The sequence below is a fragment of the Polyodon spathula genome, chromosome 17, assembly GCF_017654505.1.
Source record: "Polyodon spathula isolate WHYD16114869_AA chromosome 17, ASM1765450v1, whole genome shotgun sequence".
Lineage (NCBI taxonomy): Eukaryota > Metazoa > Chordata > Actinopteri > Acipenseriformes > Polyodontidae > Polyodon > Polyodon spathula.
In genome coordinates, this window is record NC_054550.1 from 30,440,450 (window position 1) to 30,460,554 (window position 20,105).

Below are 20,105 nucleotides of genomic sequence, written 5' to 3' on the forward strand. Positions count from 1 at the left end.
CTAGGGCTATCAGACGTGGTTGTGGGTACTTTACAGAGCGCTAGGACAGACTCCACTAGGTCCATGTATGCATATAAGTGGAAATATTTTCAGAACTGGTGTCTAACTAGAAGTCATGACCCAGTTTCTTGCCCCACGCTAGTCATCTTGCAGTTTCTGCTTGATGCTGGTAGGTCACCTTCCACACTGAACGTGTATTTAGCTGCTATCTCTGCATGTCATGCCCCCATAGATTTGATATCTCCGGGTGCGCATTTTTTGGCTACCCGGTTTTTCAAAGACGTTTGTCGGTTACACCCTCCCAGGAGGGTTGTTCTCCCCGAATGGAGCCTTGATGTTGTACTGGAGGCTTTCACAAAGGCACTGTTTGAGCCCAAAGATTCCACAGAGTTGAAGCATCTGTCTATGAAGACAGTCTTCCTCTTGGCACAGCGGGTCAGTGAGCTACAGGCACTGTCTGTGCACATCTCCTGAATGCGGATTTGGGAAAGAGAAGATGACCACTAACCAGGGAGGTTGCATCGGTCGCCCTCACGGCTTCAATGCAAAAAGAGAACACGGCTTCTGTGGTTTGACTATTTAATCAATGGTATACAGAGCTCAGAAAATAACTACCAATAGGCAGGTACATACCATATGTAATGTTTTGGTGGTTGTCTTCTCTTTCAGGGAACCAGGGTTACGGTAAGTAACCTAACGTTTTACTGTAATGCTTTTTGATTTATGAACCATGTATTTGAAGGGTACTCAATTGTAATTAATACAAGTATTAACAACAATCCTTGTACTGTATATTGCCTAGCTGTACAATTTGGAAACACCCTAAGCACTGTATAAGCTTTGAAAACATTTTTTTATCAAAATGAAATGCTATACAAATATTATTACACTGTATGATCTCATACTCAAACGTTGCATGTTATTATATAGAATTAACTTGGATATTTAAATTTCTGTTTGCAATTACACTTTATTATATGTTTCTCATTGTTTATTTTACCCCTCTGTTTACTATTATATACAGAATCTAATACAACAGTCCAAAATGAAGAATGCTGGCAGTTGAAATTGTAATTGGCTTTCGAAAGCTACAAAAACTCCAAGTTAAAACATTTCCATGCTATTGCCTCAAAACTACTAACATGTTCTGCAATTATATGGAAATCAGTATGTTATTATGTTGCTTTTCAGTTCACTCTGTGAGTTGGCCAAGTCTAACTTTACACTTAGTATTGGATGCAAAAAGTCTGATAGTAATCTCATTTAGGGTCTTTCACATTCACAGGGCCTTAGAATAGATTTAAAAATCTAAAATATTAATGTGCATATCTGCTTAAAATCAGTATCCACCTTATAATGTATGCATTCTATTTGCAAAATGCCTAATACATGTCACCACATAATTGACAAACTATAATTGACCTCACAAAATATGCTGCAAACATGTTTTATATATCAGTTTCAAAAATATATATAGTTTCAAAAGGCTACACATGAAATGTCGTTCCAATGTTATCAATTGTTAACTGATTCCAAAATTATTATTATTATTATTATTATTATTATTATTATTATTATTATTATTATTATTATTATTATTATTATTCAATTATAATGGTAAAATGATAAATCTACATCTAAAAAAATCTCAGATAATACAAACAACTTATAAATGTTTGTCAATGTATTGCAGATTCTAGCATACACTAAAGTGTATGCTAGAAGAGTATTTAAATTGTTTGAATCCCTGACAGCATAGTGACTGGCTAATGTTGTAAGTGAACTTCATTTAATGCACATTTCTTCCAGTTATGTGTTTAATGGGACTTACTCTAGGCAGTGAAAAAATGTATAGCCTATTCACATTACCTAAGATAGATTTGAAAATTGATTGTGAGTGAAGTGAATGACAACCACATGGCTTCAATGCGCATTGATCAGGCATTTAAGTAATGTGACTAGGGTATCAGAAACACAGTCAGTTAAGGCAGATTATGTGTGTTTTCCATCATTCTCTATTGTTGTGTATGTTTACACTACTCCTGATAACCGAAACAGAAGGGCATTAATAAATAATCAATGTTTGTTAAACTAACAACCTTAAATCTTATCATTCCACTTGTTTAGCATGAGCTTGCAGAATACTGAAATATACTACATGATACCCCACAGACTATTCAATGTGTGGGATTGTTATTGACCCAATACCAAGCTCCGAGGCAATGCCAAAGTGTTGCTTGCTGAATGATGAACCTGCATATGATTACGTGTGCCAGAGCCATTCCATGAAGTCAGGGCTCTTTGAGCAGTGCTGGCCCCAGTCCTTGACAACTCAGAGTTCTTTGCTTGAATAGTATTAAAGAGCTTCAAGGCACTTTTATGCATCATTTCCCAGCTCCTTGCAGTCAAGAGCCTTTAAGAGCTTGTGAATAGCTTCTGTTTGGCATCTGTTGGATTTAGATTAACCTGTGTTCCTTGCCTCACTGTCTGCCTTTTTCTTTATAGTTGCCTGGCACTATAAGTTGTAGAGATGGGGTTAATACAAGACAGGTCATGAGACAGTAGTTAGTTTTGCACTGTTATTATTATACTGTGGTCTTCCTCTCTTAATATTGCTTACTTGTTAGAAAATATTGACTCAGAAAATATTATAGAAACCAAATTCTTCCATATTTGATAGTTCATGTAAAAAACGTACTGGACTATTGCTACACAATACAAGGATCCCCACTTGTTTGGAGTTCTTTTGCTCTAGCAAACTGCAGTCTCGTCTGATTGTCTGATTGTATTTTTTGTAGATGTAAGGTTTATAAAAATTATAATAATTGTATACCTCTTTAAATGACAGAGAAGTGAGGAATCACTGAGGCTCTGTCCTGGTTCTTTTATGGTTCAAAGAGCCCTTTTTATTTCAGGTAAATGACCCTTGTTTACAAATTGTTATTTCTACTTAAAATGTAGATTTTAATCACAGGTACGAACCACAGTCAAGCCGACTGAAACTGGTTGTAATCCACAAAACTTTGGCTAAAGGTGTTGTGACGAGGCTAGTGCGCCTCCAAGAAATGGGCGAGGGGGGGAATAAAAGATGGCCATTAACTGTGGATGTAACCTGGCCTGTATATTAATGTATGGACACTGTAGTTCACTGCTCGGAGTTGTTTTGGAATCCTATTACCTTTCCAAGTCTTGTAGGTTTTGACCTGCATATTTCATGTTCAAGATTGTAACTGCAGCTTCTGCATGTGATTGCATTCTGTACTGTCTATGGATTTGCTTTGTCCTGGAATGAAGCGCTTTTAAATGAAGATTACCTGAAGAACTAAACAAATACTTCTGATTAAATATTTGTTTGAATACTTTAATTGTATTCCATGTATGTGAGGTACTATCATTGATCAGTTTATTATGTATGAATTTTTTATATATATATATTTGAAAATGCTACAATTCTGCAATATCTCAGTTTGATATTCTTGATTGCAAAAAAAAAAAAAAAAAAAAGACAGCAAAAAGTATTATTTTTAGAAAATAGGCTGCAAAGCTTTCTTTGTTGATTGGTTGCCTAAAAGTGGAGGATTATGGTTTTTACTGCTTGTGAGCTCCAGCGGCATATAGTATATTACACTGACATTACAACTTCATCACAAACAAGTAATAACTCTGACAATGCACAAACCCATGATGATGCTACAACTCTTTTAAAAGGAGAAATACATCTGTCATACATTTATATGTATTTAAAAAAAAAAATCCCAATTCATCTATGCTTATTGAAGGCCATAATTGCATCCAAAAGTAATCCCATTCATATTTACCACATGGATATTTTCCTGTTAAACAGAACATCAGGACTGTTAATTTATTTGGCATAAATCCTCATCTAGTCAGGCACATCAGCAATAAGCTGTTTGATACTTTTTTAAAATCTGCCTGATCAACTAAACAGTGTTTAGATCTATTAACCTGCTAAGCCAATCCATAAACCTTTTCTGAGACATAGGGACTGATGTAAGGATAGACGCAGTGAAAACATTCCGCTTGCAAAATCCAAATTGCCTAGTGACCAGGTCATTATATTGCACTGCGGCCTACATAAGCTTAAGAGCAATGCAAATTACACACACATACAAATAATGAGCAGCAATCAAGATAATAAGGGTCACAATAGAGGCCTCACTTACAACCCACAGATGAAACGTTAGGAATACAGAGAGCAGTATAGGTGCTGTATAAGCTTTTACAGACCTTTTTAGGTGCATACATGAGGGCACCCCCACTATGGTCCAGGCAGCGAAACCGACTCTTCAGGATGCCAACAGTTGCATTGCTACATGGGCATGGTTGCTGTGAACTTGAGCTTTGGTTTCTGCATTGCTCAACAGTGTCATCTCACAGGGTGGCAGGCCATAGCCACTATCCCCTAACATAGAAAATTGTGTCCTATCGTTTCATAAAACGTATATTAAATAATGCATTAACATTTTGCTGTATTCATTCATTTTGTCTTATAAAAACAATTTTGAATGTGTTGGTGCATTTTTAAAACTTCCTTAAGATATGCTTTGATTAAATGCTAATTAAATACTTAAATAAATAATTGGTTTTAGTAAACAATCTTTACTCAATAAGGTCAAGGACAAGGACATTAAACAGTACTTTGCAATAGACAAGACAAGACGTTACTGACTTTACCCTCGCAGTTTTGCCAGCTTGCTGCAGGAATTTTTAAAGCCATCCAGTTGTTAAGCCAGAACACTGTCCTTTATAAAGAAATGACTCATTTAGTTGGCTTGCTTGCATGTGTACATCTGAGGTTCTATGGAAGAGTATCACGCTGTAGTTTTTTTTTAGTTATGCTTTTTCAGCTGAGACTGTCGCAGAACTATTGCAAGTGTCAATTAAGAAGTACACAGAACAGTCCTGCATACAATTCAAGTTCAAATAGTGTGATTCATTGAACAAATTCTCTTTTTAAAGTAAGCGAGTCTGCAGCAGCGTTTGACATAATCAAACGCTAAGTACTATTTGTATTTCTTTTATTTTCATGCTCCGTATTTTGATATGCATTTTTAATTCCATGTGCAGTTGTCATTGTGTTGCATTTATTTAAGATTTGCACTGTTCCTCCCTAATTTAATTAATATGTTCTTTACAGTGAATTATCTGCATTTATTTTAGAGGTGCTGAGACAATACAGAATGAATGGGTCAGCTCTTAATTACTCGTTTCTACAATGGTTTGTACATTTTTGGAGGGTCAGCAATTGCCCAAGTGCAAGGCTAAATCCTTTAATTCCATTATGTTTGCCCCCGCTTAGTATTCCAGATCCCGGCCCAATTCTGTGCTCTTTTCTTCATTTGAATACATTTAAATTGATTAATGATGGCAAACTACTAATTTGACAGCTGTTGCAGAACGGCAGGTAAAAAACATTCTTTACATACACAGCATTTTTAATGACCACTAAAGTCCCACTTTACGCAAGCTAAGCACGGATTTTGGCAGCAGTATCTGTGTTTTGCAGCTGCAGATCACCTTATATGTATCCTTACATCGGCCTTATAATGTATTGCAACAATCCACAGCCTACTAGCTTCCTAGTACATAACAGCATCATGGGTTTCCTGAATATGATGTACAGATTTGACTAGGCTTATTCATTGATATTCTGTAGACAATCTAAACTAGAAATTAAAATGAACAGCATTCCGTTAAAAACACAGGAACAACAGGCCTTCACCATACAGGTCTATTCATTAATCATCATACAAAATATCCTATAATACTGATATTGTGTCCATTAGCTACATGTAACAGGCCTAGAACATTGTTTCTTGAGCTATTAGCCATAACAAAGGCTGTGCAGCTGTTCAATCTTCCACTTGATGGCAGCAAAGGCCAACGATGCACTGATATCCTGCTTGCAAATGGGTGGCAGTGGCCATGGTAATACAGTAATACATGTTTTTCTGGGTGTTCTGTTTATGCAGTAGGTATTCCTTTCCATTTAACAAGACATTAAAAATCGTTACATATTAACATTTCCAAATTTCACAGGGACAGAAAGGAAACCACCAACACACAGTGTTTCTACAGATTATAGAAACAATATATTTGTACCAATATTGACTATTGACATACTGTACTTGTAGCCATCACTTGCAGTCTGCAAAGTGATATTGTCTAAGCAATTTGATCCTTAAGCATCTGCATAGGATATGTGTGTGTGTGTGTGTGTGTGTGTGTGTGTGTGTGTGTGTGTGTGTGTGTGTGTGTGTGTGTGTGTGTGTGTGTTATGTTTTCATAATCTTCCCCTGAGCTCATACTACTGTATGTTCAAGGGAGAACTGGTACTGCATACCATGCCATAGATTGTTTTAGGTTTCTCAGCCATGCAAGTAACCTACAGTGACAGATCAGAATGAAGTTACTACTACAGAGCTATTGCAAAGTAAAACATCAACACAAATTAACGGACGAGCACTGAATGTGAATGTCTACTGATGACTAATTTACATTGTGTCAGTCTGACTTTGTGGCAGGATAAAAAAACATCACTAAACCCTAATCTGTATTCACATTAGATGTTTTCAGTTTATGCCTGCAATGTTCTTGTTTCACCTACCAGTCCATTAACTCTAAAATAGTCAATATCTATCGGTATAGCAGTATTTTATACAACTCCTTTCTCTGCCTCATCCATTTGTCACCCAAACCACTTTAACATGTTTGGTACACATTTTGTGTTGGCCACTTAATGCTATCTTTAATATGTTACAATATAACCTTCACAACTAAGGAAAGGGTAAAAATAGAAAGAAAAACTAAAATCAAAAGCCTTGTCCTTTTGTAAGCGTGCCTCACACGTGACTCAGGACAGGAGATAGAAAGTGAGATATAAAACTTATTATTCTGCTCAATCTGACAATTATTTAACGTTTAGCAAAAGACAACTGTTAAAGATAAATGAAACAAAGAAGGCTATAGCAAGCAGCAGTGAATATCTAGCCACAGTGTGCTTTGCTCATCATTTTTCTACCATTGTTTGTCACAATTCAAAATCCTGACAAATTCAATACACATTATTTCCTTCCATTGCCGTTTTTTTTTGTAACTTTTTTTTTTCTCATTATTGTAAAGAGACGTACAAACTTCGTGATTATGTTTACACATAGGAAGCAACTCATTAGAAGCTGTAATAAAACTACAGTATGGTTATTCAATATTTGATATCCAATATTATATCTAAAAACCTGAATTAGGACTCATGTGGGAACTTAGAAATGGAAATAGAAATCTTTTTTTTTTTCAAAAATGTTTCATTGAAGGACAATTTAGTTGAACAAAATATAACCTTTTCGTTGAATAAAATATATATGTTTTATTATGGATATTAATTGCAAAATGTATTTTCAGCCACTATGCATCATGCCTCTACTTTTATACTGCCCAATTCTATACCAGACAAATGCCCCAGTCTAATATGTAAGGGACTGAAGGCTAATGCTTCTATTTAAACCAAAGCTCTAAACCTTGAAGTGTCTAATAAGATTAATGTCTAGCTGCTGTAACACATTACCCTCCAGATACTGTGCACTAAGGAGGTATCATGTAATTGTGTGGACAACCCTCTATTAGGCCACTAGAGGACTTTTGGTAGCAAGCACAGATGATTTCTCACACACTAAACATAGAGTTTTTAACAATATAAAACCTTACATCACATGACTCTCAATATCTAACAGCTGAATCCTAATCATTAATTAGCCTGATAAACAACAATTCAACACCAAGGTACTAAAACACAGTTTTATTTTCTGCCAGTTTTTTCTATCACTTTATTGAAAGGGAATTCTACTACGATATTGGCATTAACTGATAAGGTTATATTATATATATATATAGTATTCCAAGATATATATTATATATATATATATATATATATATATATATATATATATATATATAAACAGCAGCAGATCTAAATGGTGCCGCCATTTAAAATTGCAATTAAGACCAAATATGTCTTGTACTTTTGTTAATTGTTTTACAGTGTACACACCACGTCAATTACAGGTTTACATAGAGACTTTATTAAACTGTGTGGCTGATTGCATCAGTGTTCATGTTCAACTTCTAGCTACCAATTAAAAAAAAAAAATTGGAATGGCAGCGGTACTGTTTTAACTTCCAAATTAATTCATTGTCATAGTACCTTAAAATAAATATGCAATTCTGTAGAAAAACAGCCATGTTTCTTCAGAAATCTAAGTCCAGTGAAATATGTTGTTAAATTAATAATTTATTAAGGTCATTTTACTATAATTGCTCTATAAAACTAATCAGAAATAACTGAGAACAGTTTAATATTGCATTTGCTGAAATAGTTTTTTTTCTGACATCTGACGCTGACATCTTGCAGTGTACAGTGCACTAACCAAACACAGACTGTAGAGAGAACTACTTTTGGCTGTGCATCTTAGCTGAATTGAGGGCTATTTAGAACCTGCTGTATTTATATTAATTGTTACCGCTCTTATGGTTTGTAGTAAGAGCTAAGCATGATGGTAGCAGTTTGAACATTATGGTTCTTGCACTGCCTGAGGCAGGATAGGTGACCTTCACAGTGCCAGAATCAATAGCGATTAACTCAAGTGCTGTAGCTAGCAGTCTGAAACCTGCTGCTGCAGCAAACTCACATACATCTCCTTGCTATGCTACACTGAGCTCAGGGAAAGTTCATTTTATATTAGCTCGATAAAAATGCTCATACGAGTTTGTATATTCAGATTTTTACTGGAGTGCATTGAAAACATTGCTAGTAACATGACTGGGTGTTGTTAATGGCTGTATATGTGTTTGTTCTGCTGCCCTCTCTGTGATTTTTAATTGCTGCTGCCTAAAATGTGCCATTTGGTGCATGAACCAGTAGAGGTGCATACATACGCATCACCAAACACCTGTAAATATAATATAACAGCAAATATACAGGGTAACCCAACATATAAGGTCTACCTATAAATAAATAAAACTGAACACACATTAAAAGGGTTTTATTGCAGTACTTTTTTTATTGCCAGATCAATCTAATCATCATTGATGTTATTTGGTTTGCCGTTACCTCTACTTGTACAGTAGGTGATCTATGTCTAATTAAAAGCAAAGGGGCTCTCTAACTAGGGAGTGAAAACACCTCCTTTCACAATGGCATATGAAGATGCAGTAGAGCAGCTAGTTCAGCATTACAGGGCTGGCATGTAACGTCCTCATCCTTGACAATCTTCCACAAACAATAATACTACTACTACTACTACTACTACGAATAATAATAATAATAATAATAATATAATAATAATAATAATAATAATAATAATAATAATAATAATAATAATAATAATACACAATCCACGTATATCTTTACTTTGTTCCAAAACAACAACAGCCTATATGCTGTCTCTCTTGAAAATGGTACTTGTACACTTATGGTGAGGAGATAATTCAGCTATATTTCAGAAGAAATAGCATTGTAGGGAGTCTGGCATTGTAGCCCCGCTGATATTTCATAATATGGGAGCATTCTCCTTCTAAGCATCTCTCTTTCTTCATTTTCTTTTCTAACAGATTCCACAGCTGCACATTGCAAAACAGATTTCCTTGTATAGAGCTACTGTATGAGTTGGTCAGGGGATTTTTATTTTGAATATGTGTAACTCCCCAGGTAGTACAGTACTCTATAATAAGAATAAGAATTAATCTTTATAATGTGCATACCACTCTTGAGTTCCAAGACCCTTTTAGTGGCTGTTTGTTTTTGGCTTTAACTTGCTCAGAGGTCTTTAACGCTGTGGCCTCGTTTATAAATCATGAAAAGGGTGCAAAGAACTGTGATTGCCTGGACATGCAAGGGGTCCACAGCTGAACAGTGCCAACCTGGAAAATGGTTTTGTGTGTGGCATAGTTTAAAATAAAATGTGAAGTGTTTATGTGAATATCTAAAAACAGGACCCATAGAAATCTGAATATAAACCTATCATTAAATAGGTAGTGGGGTTGACTGCTCTAGTGTACTGGGGTTTGAGATCTGTCCTCTAAATCACTGCAGGAAGAGCAATACAAACAATTAAAAAAGCATGACAACAAGTGCTCTAGCTTTTTTTTTTTTTCCGTACCACGTCACTGATCATTATTGCTGTGTTACCGGTGTCACAATGTGGGCAGTAATCCTTACATTATCAGTGCAGTAGAGCCGTCATTTTGAAAAGAACTTTGAAACAGACTGTACAGTTACGTGTAAAAGGATGTCAGGATGTCAACAATGAAAAGAAAAATTACAGGCACGTTATTTAAACAGTTGTAGTAACACCTGGGGACATCTAACGCTATATTTTTCAGAATCCAGCTGCTTACTCTTTAAACTAGTAAATAACCATTCAGAAGGAAGAGCCTACTTTAAAGTGATACACTGTTTACTTGTCATATGGCCTTTTTTATTTATTTTTTAAATATTACATTCTAAATACTAGAATTTTGTTTTTTAAGCCCTGTAAATTAACAGCTCTTATTGAATATATCCAACACAAATCTCAGTTTTGTTTATCTATAATATGTACACAAAGCATTCAACGAAACATACATGTGGTTAGGATGCCCTCCAGAGATATTAATTTCTTTCTAATTTTAAATGCTTGAAACTACAGTATGTCCCAAGATCCATTACATATTTAGCATTCTGTTGGTGAAGTGGCTGCAGATAACTACTAGATGGTGTACAGAAAAACTAGAACTAGAGTCACAGCTTAATCACTACGCATGTATGGTTTTGCAGGTTCGACAGTCTATAGGTGTGGCAAAATAATGCACAGGGAGCGATACTCATTTGAACAAGCAAATACAGAGCTGACATATTACGTGGTGATGTGGAATAAAGATATCTACTGCTCTTATAAAACTTGGCTATAGTTAAAGCATCACAAAGCATAACACAGCATGTTGAAAGCATGGTAAATCATAGGCAAGCATTGTAAAGACCAGTGAGATATGGTAAAAAAAAACATACAAAAAAACCCAAAAAACATGGTAAAGGGTAAACTATGGGACATGCACAGTATAACCATTGGAAATGCATGGTTACACTGCAGAATACCATGGCAAATTGTTATAAGGGTGCCCTTACACTGAGGGAGCCTGTTTTAGAGTAGCACTTTCGCTGTCTTATATTGACTGCAGCTTTTACCCTGAACCATCCCTACCCCTCTTTGCAAGCTACAATACCTTCATGAAAGAAAACTGATTCACATTTTCCAGTGTCTTTCATATATAAGGGAAGTTCTCACAACATTACCTCAGGATTTGTTGTACATGAAAGCTCAGGAATGTTAAGACTGTATACTGCTCTAGGCATGCAAAACCATGTCCCTTTGAAAACATTTTTAAATTGTGAAATAGAATTCCAACAATAAACTGGTGTATTATGATGACACTGCCAATATAATTCTGTATACAATAGTGCAGATACTGTAAATAGATGATACTTTACATAGAAACTGCAGTTTGCTGTTCCATCAAATATGTGTAGTCAAGATGCAAGTAAACCTTGCTATTCTAACTAAATACCATTTGTGAGCGTACAAAAAGTGTGTCATTTTAAAGGGTAAAGTGTGACGTATTTATGTACAAGAATAGTATTTAACAATTCTTATAGTGTTGTGGCATATTAAAAGCACAGCTGTGTATCCCTTTTGAGTTTTGGGGAGCTGGAGGGATGCAGTTTTTGGCCTCATGTCCACTTTGCAGGCTCATAATTCATTAACCATTGACTGACATTACATATACAGTCTTTGTTGATGTTAGATAGGAGGAATGACAAGACAGGTCAATAACTTCAGCGGTTCAGGACTTCTCACAAAGACAATATAGCATTTTTATTGGCGCTGTTGCACTTTTTTCTACATTTGGCCCCACATTACTAAACTAGAAAAGCAGTTCTGTGTGTGCAGTGAGTATCACAAATATATCTTGGATTATCTGAAAGATCTGATCTCTCAAATATGGCCCCTTTTCAGTGCTTGTTTTAATCTGTCACACCCCATTATAGGCCCATAACTTCAAAAATAATTGAGAGCTAGCATTTCTTCCTAAAACAATTCTAGGTTCTTCCATACTTAACATCATCCATGATACTTATGTCTACATACGGGGAAGCAGCAACAATATGCATTTTAGTACTTTAGAGTAGATGGCATTTTTTGTCAGTGTTTGGAAAGTAACAGAAACTGCCATATGTGATCCAGATAAATACAAACAAACGGAATCCTATGCTTTCATAGGATGCCACCATCCCCTGATTATTCCACTCAAATTCAGAACTGAATTTAATTGCAGAAAACCATTTTACCAAATCTATGTGTCCAAACAAAAATCATAAAAACAAATCATCTTTGTGAGGTCACAATAACATCTAAAAATAGCATTGTGTTATAGATTGCATTACTGTGTGACAGACACAGACTTGTAATGCAAAAGACAAGTCTGTCATAAATTATTGTTAGCATTAATAGCACAAAAACATTTTTATTTTACATAGCTTTTGCGAGCCTGTATAACAGGATTAAAGTTAAGCAAGTGAGACATCAAGCTATTCTTGCTTGGAGTTGATTGTTGGTAAGTAATTTATTTATATGCCAACACTGCTTAGTATTCTTGAGAAACAAATGTTTCCCTGATTTTCTTTTTTAATTCATCCATTTTTTTTCAAGATAATATCAAATTTTGATATCTAATTTGTATACCAATTACCTGTACACATTAAAGGGGTGGCTAGATAATCTCCATACCAAGTTATAATTAAGAGCTGTAAAGACTATTCTTCAATACAAATAAAACAGATACACTATTAATTAACCAATTAAAAATCTGACCATCTTACATGTGAAATATTCACAAATCTACAAAAAACAATCTAAAATACTCAGATACTGTAAACCTTTTGTAATTTTACCTACAATTGCACCCACATTGAAGGGTGGGTATGGCATTGTCACATGTCTAAAAATTGGCTGGTCCTTGAAACTCAGTATGCAATTCACACCAGTGTTTGAATTGCTGAGGAAGCATTCATGCATATGTCAATGAGCACCACTGGAGCACCACTGTAAACTGCAATAGCATCCAGCCTGGTGGTTCTGACTTGATACATGATCTAGCCTTAATAACAACATAAATGCAGAAGTTAATTGACTTACCCCTTTCACATGTTTTGGACCAGGAGCCAGTGCCAGTGCAATCACAGATGAATCTATTCCAGCCTTCTTTGCATACTGCATTGTTTTTACATGGATAACTTTCACACTGTTTAGAGGTGATCTTGGAACATGATGGCTTTATTCCGGCACCGTTTTGTTCCTCTGCTATCTGCCTTATATCTTTGCTTCGGCCATCAATAAACAGGTCCCTGATGCATCCCACATAGCCATAGTTGAGCATTGCAGTCCACAACTCTGTGGGCAAGATGAGCCCTGCTCGGTTTTCTGGCAAACCACCTAAGTACATGTCACCCTCTAAATCAAGAATCTCACTTTCTCCACTGGCAGTAAACGGGGTGCGACGACTGTTTACAGATATGGTACCTGGGGGGGGGGGAAAGACGTCAAATTTAGATAGATATTATATTAACTGTTCTCTTTAAATGCACTAAACTGCTGTCTATTTGTTTATTTTTTATTTAAACTTAAATCTCAGAGAGTAATACAAATAAATAAATAGATACATAAATAAATACAAACTAATTAATATAGTCAATGTATTCTTATTGGATAATGCAGAAGTCTTTGAACAAAATCAGGGACTATAGAAACTAGTCTCTATAGTCTACAATACATGTTACACAAACAACAATGTAGTAGATTCACAAGTTTTACACAAGCCCCTTTGGGGAGTATGGACAAGCAGCACTGCAGGCTTCTATGACTTAGTGACTTTGCTAAGCCTGTTGGTTGTAGCTTCAACATACACAGCAGGAAAAGTTTAATAAGAAGAGGATAGGCACCTGTGGAAATTCTGTAGGTTCAGCTATACAAACATGTAGCTTCAGTAGAGGATCAGAATAGGTTACTTTTGTGTACTTTTTAGCAGCACTATTAGAGCTTCTATAACTAATTTCGATTCAAGCACTGGGAGAGATTTAAGTTTAAATAGCAGCTCCAGCACTACATGGCAATGTACATAGTCTATCTTATAATAACACATGACCCAGTCATATTTATCGAATGGGTTATGTTGACTGATATCATTTTTTTCTCAAAAGGTCACACTAGCCCCTCAGATGTAGAAGCATGCAGTCATTGACCACTGAAAGAAAAGTGTGTTTCAGTCTCAGACCCAGGAGCTATAAAGAATACTGGAGAATCAGGATGCCATCACTTAAAACCTCTATAACATAACCTCTATTAAGCGGTATTGTGGGATGCACTGAAATTACAGATTCTGAACCATGTCTGAGATGAGGTTAAAAGCATAATTATGAATACAGACAAGCCTTTTGCTAAGTGGTTAAGACTTGCAGTCTGTGCTGTCCCCAGTTCGTGTGGTCCATGGTTTGCCCCCAGCCTCTGTCTTGTTACACAATACAGTCTTATGATCCACAACAGGACAGCTATGTCTAGTTGAGAATTAGTCCAGATGTTTAGCCTATGCATTAAAATGGATTTATACTCCGTCAAAAGCCAGGTATCCCCCATTTACAGTAATAATCATAGCTTTACAGCTCTCAGTAGGTTTGACAGCTGTACAGGAGTGCACAATAATTCAGTAGTAATTTAAGCAAAATGCAGCACAATGCTCAAATAATCAACCATAATAAAAAACATCTATTTTGACAAAACAACAGATTGCTGTAGAACGACCTTGCATATTTTGGTTTAAATTTAATTTTATCCTTAAATCCTTTCTCAACAGAAAAAAAACAGCTCCCTATTTTCCAAATGCTATCAGTTTATATGTTTTATAAGCATGTTAGTGCAGAAATAATGGCAACATTGAATTGGAATTTGATTTTAAATGCAATAATATAAAATACAAGTGTACAAATGGGATTCTATTACAAATCATCTGGTTCACATAAAAAAAAAAAAAAAAAAAAAAAATCACAACTCTTTTGGTCTTAATCTTCAAAAGCTGTGAAACCAGTATGATTACTTGATAATGCCAGTATGAATTGTTTGAAATCAAATATCATTAATTTTGTAAACACAATTCTACTGATGGCAATAGGGTAGTGAAGTTTTTCAGAATCTGTGTCTTGGAATGTATTAAAACAATAAACAACTTATTTTGAAAATGAAAAGCATAACAAAATAATTATCAACAGACATTATTTGTTTATAAAGGGGTGTTTCTATGGTAAAATGGACATTTGTAAAAGACTAGACACATAAGTAACTGATAGAGTGAAAAAGTGATAAAGGACTGTACCTGATCTTCCATCACGCTGTATATCCACATGATACCAATCTCCGTCGTTCACCTTTTTCTGGGTGGCTTTAACCTTGATTGTCCCAGAGCCCATGTCCAATAGTAAATACAGACTGCCGTCCAGTAGCTCCACAGCAAAGAAGTCAACCTTAGTGTTCTTCTGACTTCTGGAATCTTTCCTGTCCTGGGGTTTCCCATGAGTAAACAGAATAAGACCATTTGGCTCTGATGTGCGGAAGTCGAAGGAGATCGAGCCCATCCTTTTGGTGTTCCATTTGGGGAGGCTGATGAATGCTTCCGGGGTCTCAAACGATATGGGGACCAGGGTGGCCACATTCTCACACTTAAACGCCACATCTCCTTGAATCTTCATTTTGGGGTCTCCGATCCTGGCCAGACGCGACAGCTCCAATCTGATATCATTGTTTTTATAAACAACCTGCCAAGCAGAAGGATTTCAGTGAAGACAAGGTCATGCTTTATTAAATAAATCTACCACGTGTCCATCCCAAGCTTGTCTTGACTGGCAGTTTTAGGTAACTGATCATGAGAAGAGTTACTGTGCTCAGCACTAAATGTCAGAACAAGGACAGTTAATTCCACCATAATGTAAACAGTATCAATGTTCTGCCTTCTATCAAAGCTGAGATAAAACAACATGAAGAGATTGGTAAACGTCATTCAGTAAACTGTAACATGAATTCAGGTTTGTTTGCCCTGTTAGCTATGCTAATAACACGGCAAAACATTGTATTATTTTGCAATAGCAGCAAGCAACATGATACCTGTCATTTTTAATTTTTTTAAAAATAGTTTTTACACTATTTGATAGAGACATACAGCTATGGTCAAACATTTTGCATCACTTATAATTTCAGGATTGAAACATCATAACAAATCAATTATAATAATAAATAAACCATCACTTAGATCTTTTATTTAGCATCCTATAATCAAAGAAACTACAATGTGATATCGCAAAAGTACCAGATGCCATAATAGTAGTACAATATTTCATGATAGATTGTTAGAAATGTCACAATTTTTGCCAGTTTTTTGGTGAAGTATATGTAAAACTACAAAGCAGTATGTAATTAAATATGTAAACGTAACATTATTCCAGCAGGTTTCATTCAACTTTATGAAACAAAATGAGTTCATTCTATAGCGTGATGCAAACCTTTTGGCAATAGCTGTATGCATGTATGTTTGGATGGCAATTAATTCCCATGTTGCAGTGAAAGTTATATTCTTACAAACACTATGGTATGTAAATTCCATGAATATGAGTGTGTGGCATTAAAGGCAAGCCATTCTCTTTAAATGCAATGATATTTGAGTGAGTAGATGTCAACCTCCAGCTGGTTTTCCTCCTTTAGTGTCCAGATAATCCTAAAATATGTGAAGATAAATCACCCTAGCCTACCTGAAGGGGTTGTTCTAGATTGACTAAATGCATCTAATTCTATCAATTCTTGAGTAGAGATTATGCTGTGAAATCAGGAGTGGTATGCATGCCTAAACAGAAGATTGAACTGCCTCGCTCACTACAACCTCCATTATGTATTTCCCTTGTCGTTTAAACATCACTTTGCAGGCTTAATTAATTTTTACTGGGATGGCTATTTTAAGCTTAAAATACTAACACAACATTCTCAAGGGGCTTTTTTTCAGGTATTAGTGACTCCTTCACTTTATTAATAGGAGAAGATGCAGTGCTCTGTTTAAGTGCAATGTATTGATCCACTTATTGTACAATACATGTTCATTTGTTAATAAATACGATCTAAGTATACTGAGAAGTACACTCAACCATCCAAAGCTAATTGTTTAAGATATCAGTACACTCCCAAGTTGTCTTGGTATAAGGAACTGACACATTTAAGCTAGTATGCCTTCCAAAATAATTTCTACTTGGTTTCATTATCTACTTGATATTTTAAATGTACATAAGTAACAGATAATTAAATATCCCTACTGTACTTCTAGTATTAGATTTGATTGACACAACGGCTACCATTCTTACAAGAGGAAATTGAATATGTATAATTTTCTGCCTATATTTGATTAAAAGGGAGATGAAAAACAAACATATACAGTGCTGGGAAGAAGAAAAAAACCTTTGAAAAGAAACGTATCTTCCCAGAAACTTCCCTTTGGAGGTCTTCAGGGACTTTAAAGAAATACTGCTCAAATTGTCATATAAAAAAATAAACACACGCACATGCACATTCACACGCACACGTACACACGCACACACACACACCTAGGCTACTCCCATTCTTGTCTGAGAGCTATTTTGGGATTATGAAAAAACTTGATGTGTAAATCTCTCCACTGAGACACACTACTGATCAAACCAAAAAAAAAAGCTCTTTGAACTTGGAAATATTCCCAAGTCAAATACCTGCAACAGATTACACAGTTTCAATTGATCTATCCATATCTACAGGGCGTCTTGTCCTCTTTAGATTTTGACTTCACAAGTGATGTGGAACGGCACACTTAGATGACTTGAAAATTTTCATGACTAAGTTTTGACTTCTGTATTTATAGAAGACAGAAGGGGGTTGTCTAGACAATGACAATCGTGTTTTACATTCTCAGAGGGCAGTTGATTACCTTGCTTAAATTCTTCATTCCATGTTATTTTTACTCTGATCCCTCAGTTTCTCTGCCCTGCTCTACTTTGTCATTCAGTGCCTTTCTTAAACTTTCATCTCTGCCTGCTCCCTTTCTCTCTTCTCGCTCACATTTTCTAGCAGCCTGTAGAACACTGTATTCAGTGACAGCAGCTCGTTACCATGGGAATGGAAAAAGCCAGATGACTAGCATTAGACTGGCAGCATCAAAGTCTGTTTCTAAAAAATAAAAATAAAAACTGTTTGATGCAGTTGGCGAACATATTATTGTATATTAAGTTAAAAAGTTTCTATTTGTATGTTTCACAATAGAAGGACAGCTAACATTGATTAAGCAGTTCCTATAGCCTATATTACAATATAAATGTGTACATCAGAGTAGTGTCAACTTAACTGCAAATGCATTATGGAAGCAGTTGGAACACTCATGTTAGAATCTAATTTTAGTACATTGACAATTTTCTGAAGTTATATTTTAAGTTACTATTAAGTAAAGAACCGACTTGTTTATAGCATAAGTGTATTTTGTGCAATACACTGTAATCTTGTAAATATTGCACATCGCTGCAGTACTACAGTTGGTAATCAAACAATGAGGATTATGTTGTGTTACTGTTCCTGTTTACTCATGTACTGATGTTACAGCACTTGATGACTTTTTCATTACCTAAATCAAGCTGTCTACAGCATATTACTGGTATCACCAAGGCTAGGCAGGAATGTTCCTGACACAGATTAATACTATGCAATGTATTCACTATGTGCTATTATCATTTTGAGCACTCACATTTTACATAATGCCACATACTTTATTGTGCTGTTGCCAAAACCTTCAGATATTGAATTTTATCTTTCTGACCCAGATACACAATTTCAATAAGATATCTATCAATTTAAATTTCTACATTTTTGGAAACGTCTGCTAGCCCATTATTGTTATAATGATTAATCAGCATCCAATTTAATAGGAAAAGCAGTTTTAAAAGCATGTGGTATAGGGGTATACACCAGGTACAATGGGAATTGCCTTGTGTTTCCCTGTAAGGCTTATTAAATATAGAGCCAATTTACAATGAGGTTTAAGTAGTTGTAAAGTACAACTTTAAACACAATTTGTTGGTGTAACATGCTAGGGGCATGTGTAAAATAAACACCAAGGATACACCTGCAACTGTTAACCTGTTTCTTTTACACACATCCAAAACAATATACAATTTAAATCTGTACATTTTTAAGTTTTGTCCCTCAACCCCAGCATAAAGAGGAGATTTCCTGATTTATAAATCCTTTCCTTCGACACAGTAAAGCCTGGTTTTCAATCAGTAAAGATTTGCTCTGGTGTAGCTTCACTGGTTGGCTGATGACACATACATTAATCATTGCTAGCCGTCTGCTACACCTATAAATCTTTGCCTACAGGTCCCCTCACCACTTTCAAAGAATTAATGACTCTGGGTCAAACATTATAAAAGTTGGAAATTGTTATAGATTATTCACTTGTCAAGTGGGTTTTTCTGCTAATATTTGCATGAAAACTAGGATACATGATATGCATTTCTTACCATACAAACTAGTCAACTGAGAAGAAAGTGCCTTGCACAGTATGGCTTCAAAAACACAAACTGCATCTGTATAGCTCAGCGTAGTGGACTGCCTTAAAGAACCATACTGTACTATTTAGAGAACCATTAAGGGGGCAGTTAAGCATTGCCTTTCACTTCTTTTCAATTATTTAACAGGAAAGGATAATGCAATCTCCACCTACTCATCCTGCAGAAGTTCCTTTTATTTGTGTGGCTTATGCCGTTTTTCACTTGTATACCTGTATACCTATTTTTAGTAGTACAACTGTGTATGGCCATTAGAAAAGTACTATTCATTATTTATTCATTTTGACAAATTCTGATTATTTTTCTTGCTCACGCTATTATGCCTAAGGTACAAGAAATGTGAACGTTGCAAAATATTGAATCATTTACTACTACATATTAT

At 35.4% G+C, this 20,105-nt stretch overlaps 1 protein-coding gene across 26 annotated transcripts in view; it reads right to left on the reverse strand.

The window, feature by feature from the left end:
* The window catches only part of LOC121329857 (neurexin-3-like), a 324,400-nt gene that overhangs the window by 207,067 nt on the left and 97,228 nt on the right, over positions 1–20,105 (reverse strand). For all 26 annotated transcript variants that reach the window (XM_041275810.1, XM_041275798.1, XM_041275809.1 and 23 more), the window contains 2 exons: positions 15,472–15,910; positions 13,245–13,628 (listed from right to left, as the gene is read on the reverse strand). In XM_041275810.1, coding sequence (XP_041131744.1) covers positions 13,245–13,628; positions 15,472–15,910 — 823 coding nt within the window. The remainder of the gene's footprint in view (positions 1–13,244; positions 13,629–15,471; positions 15,911–20,105) is intronic.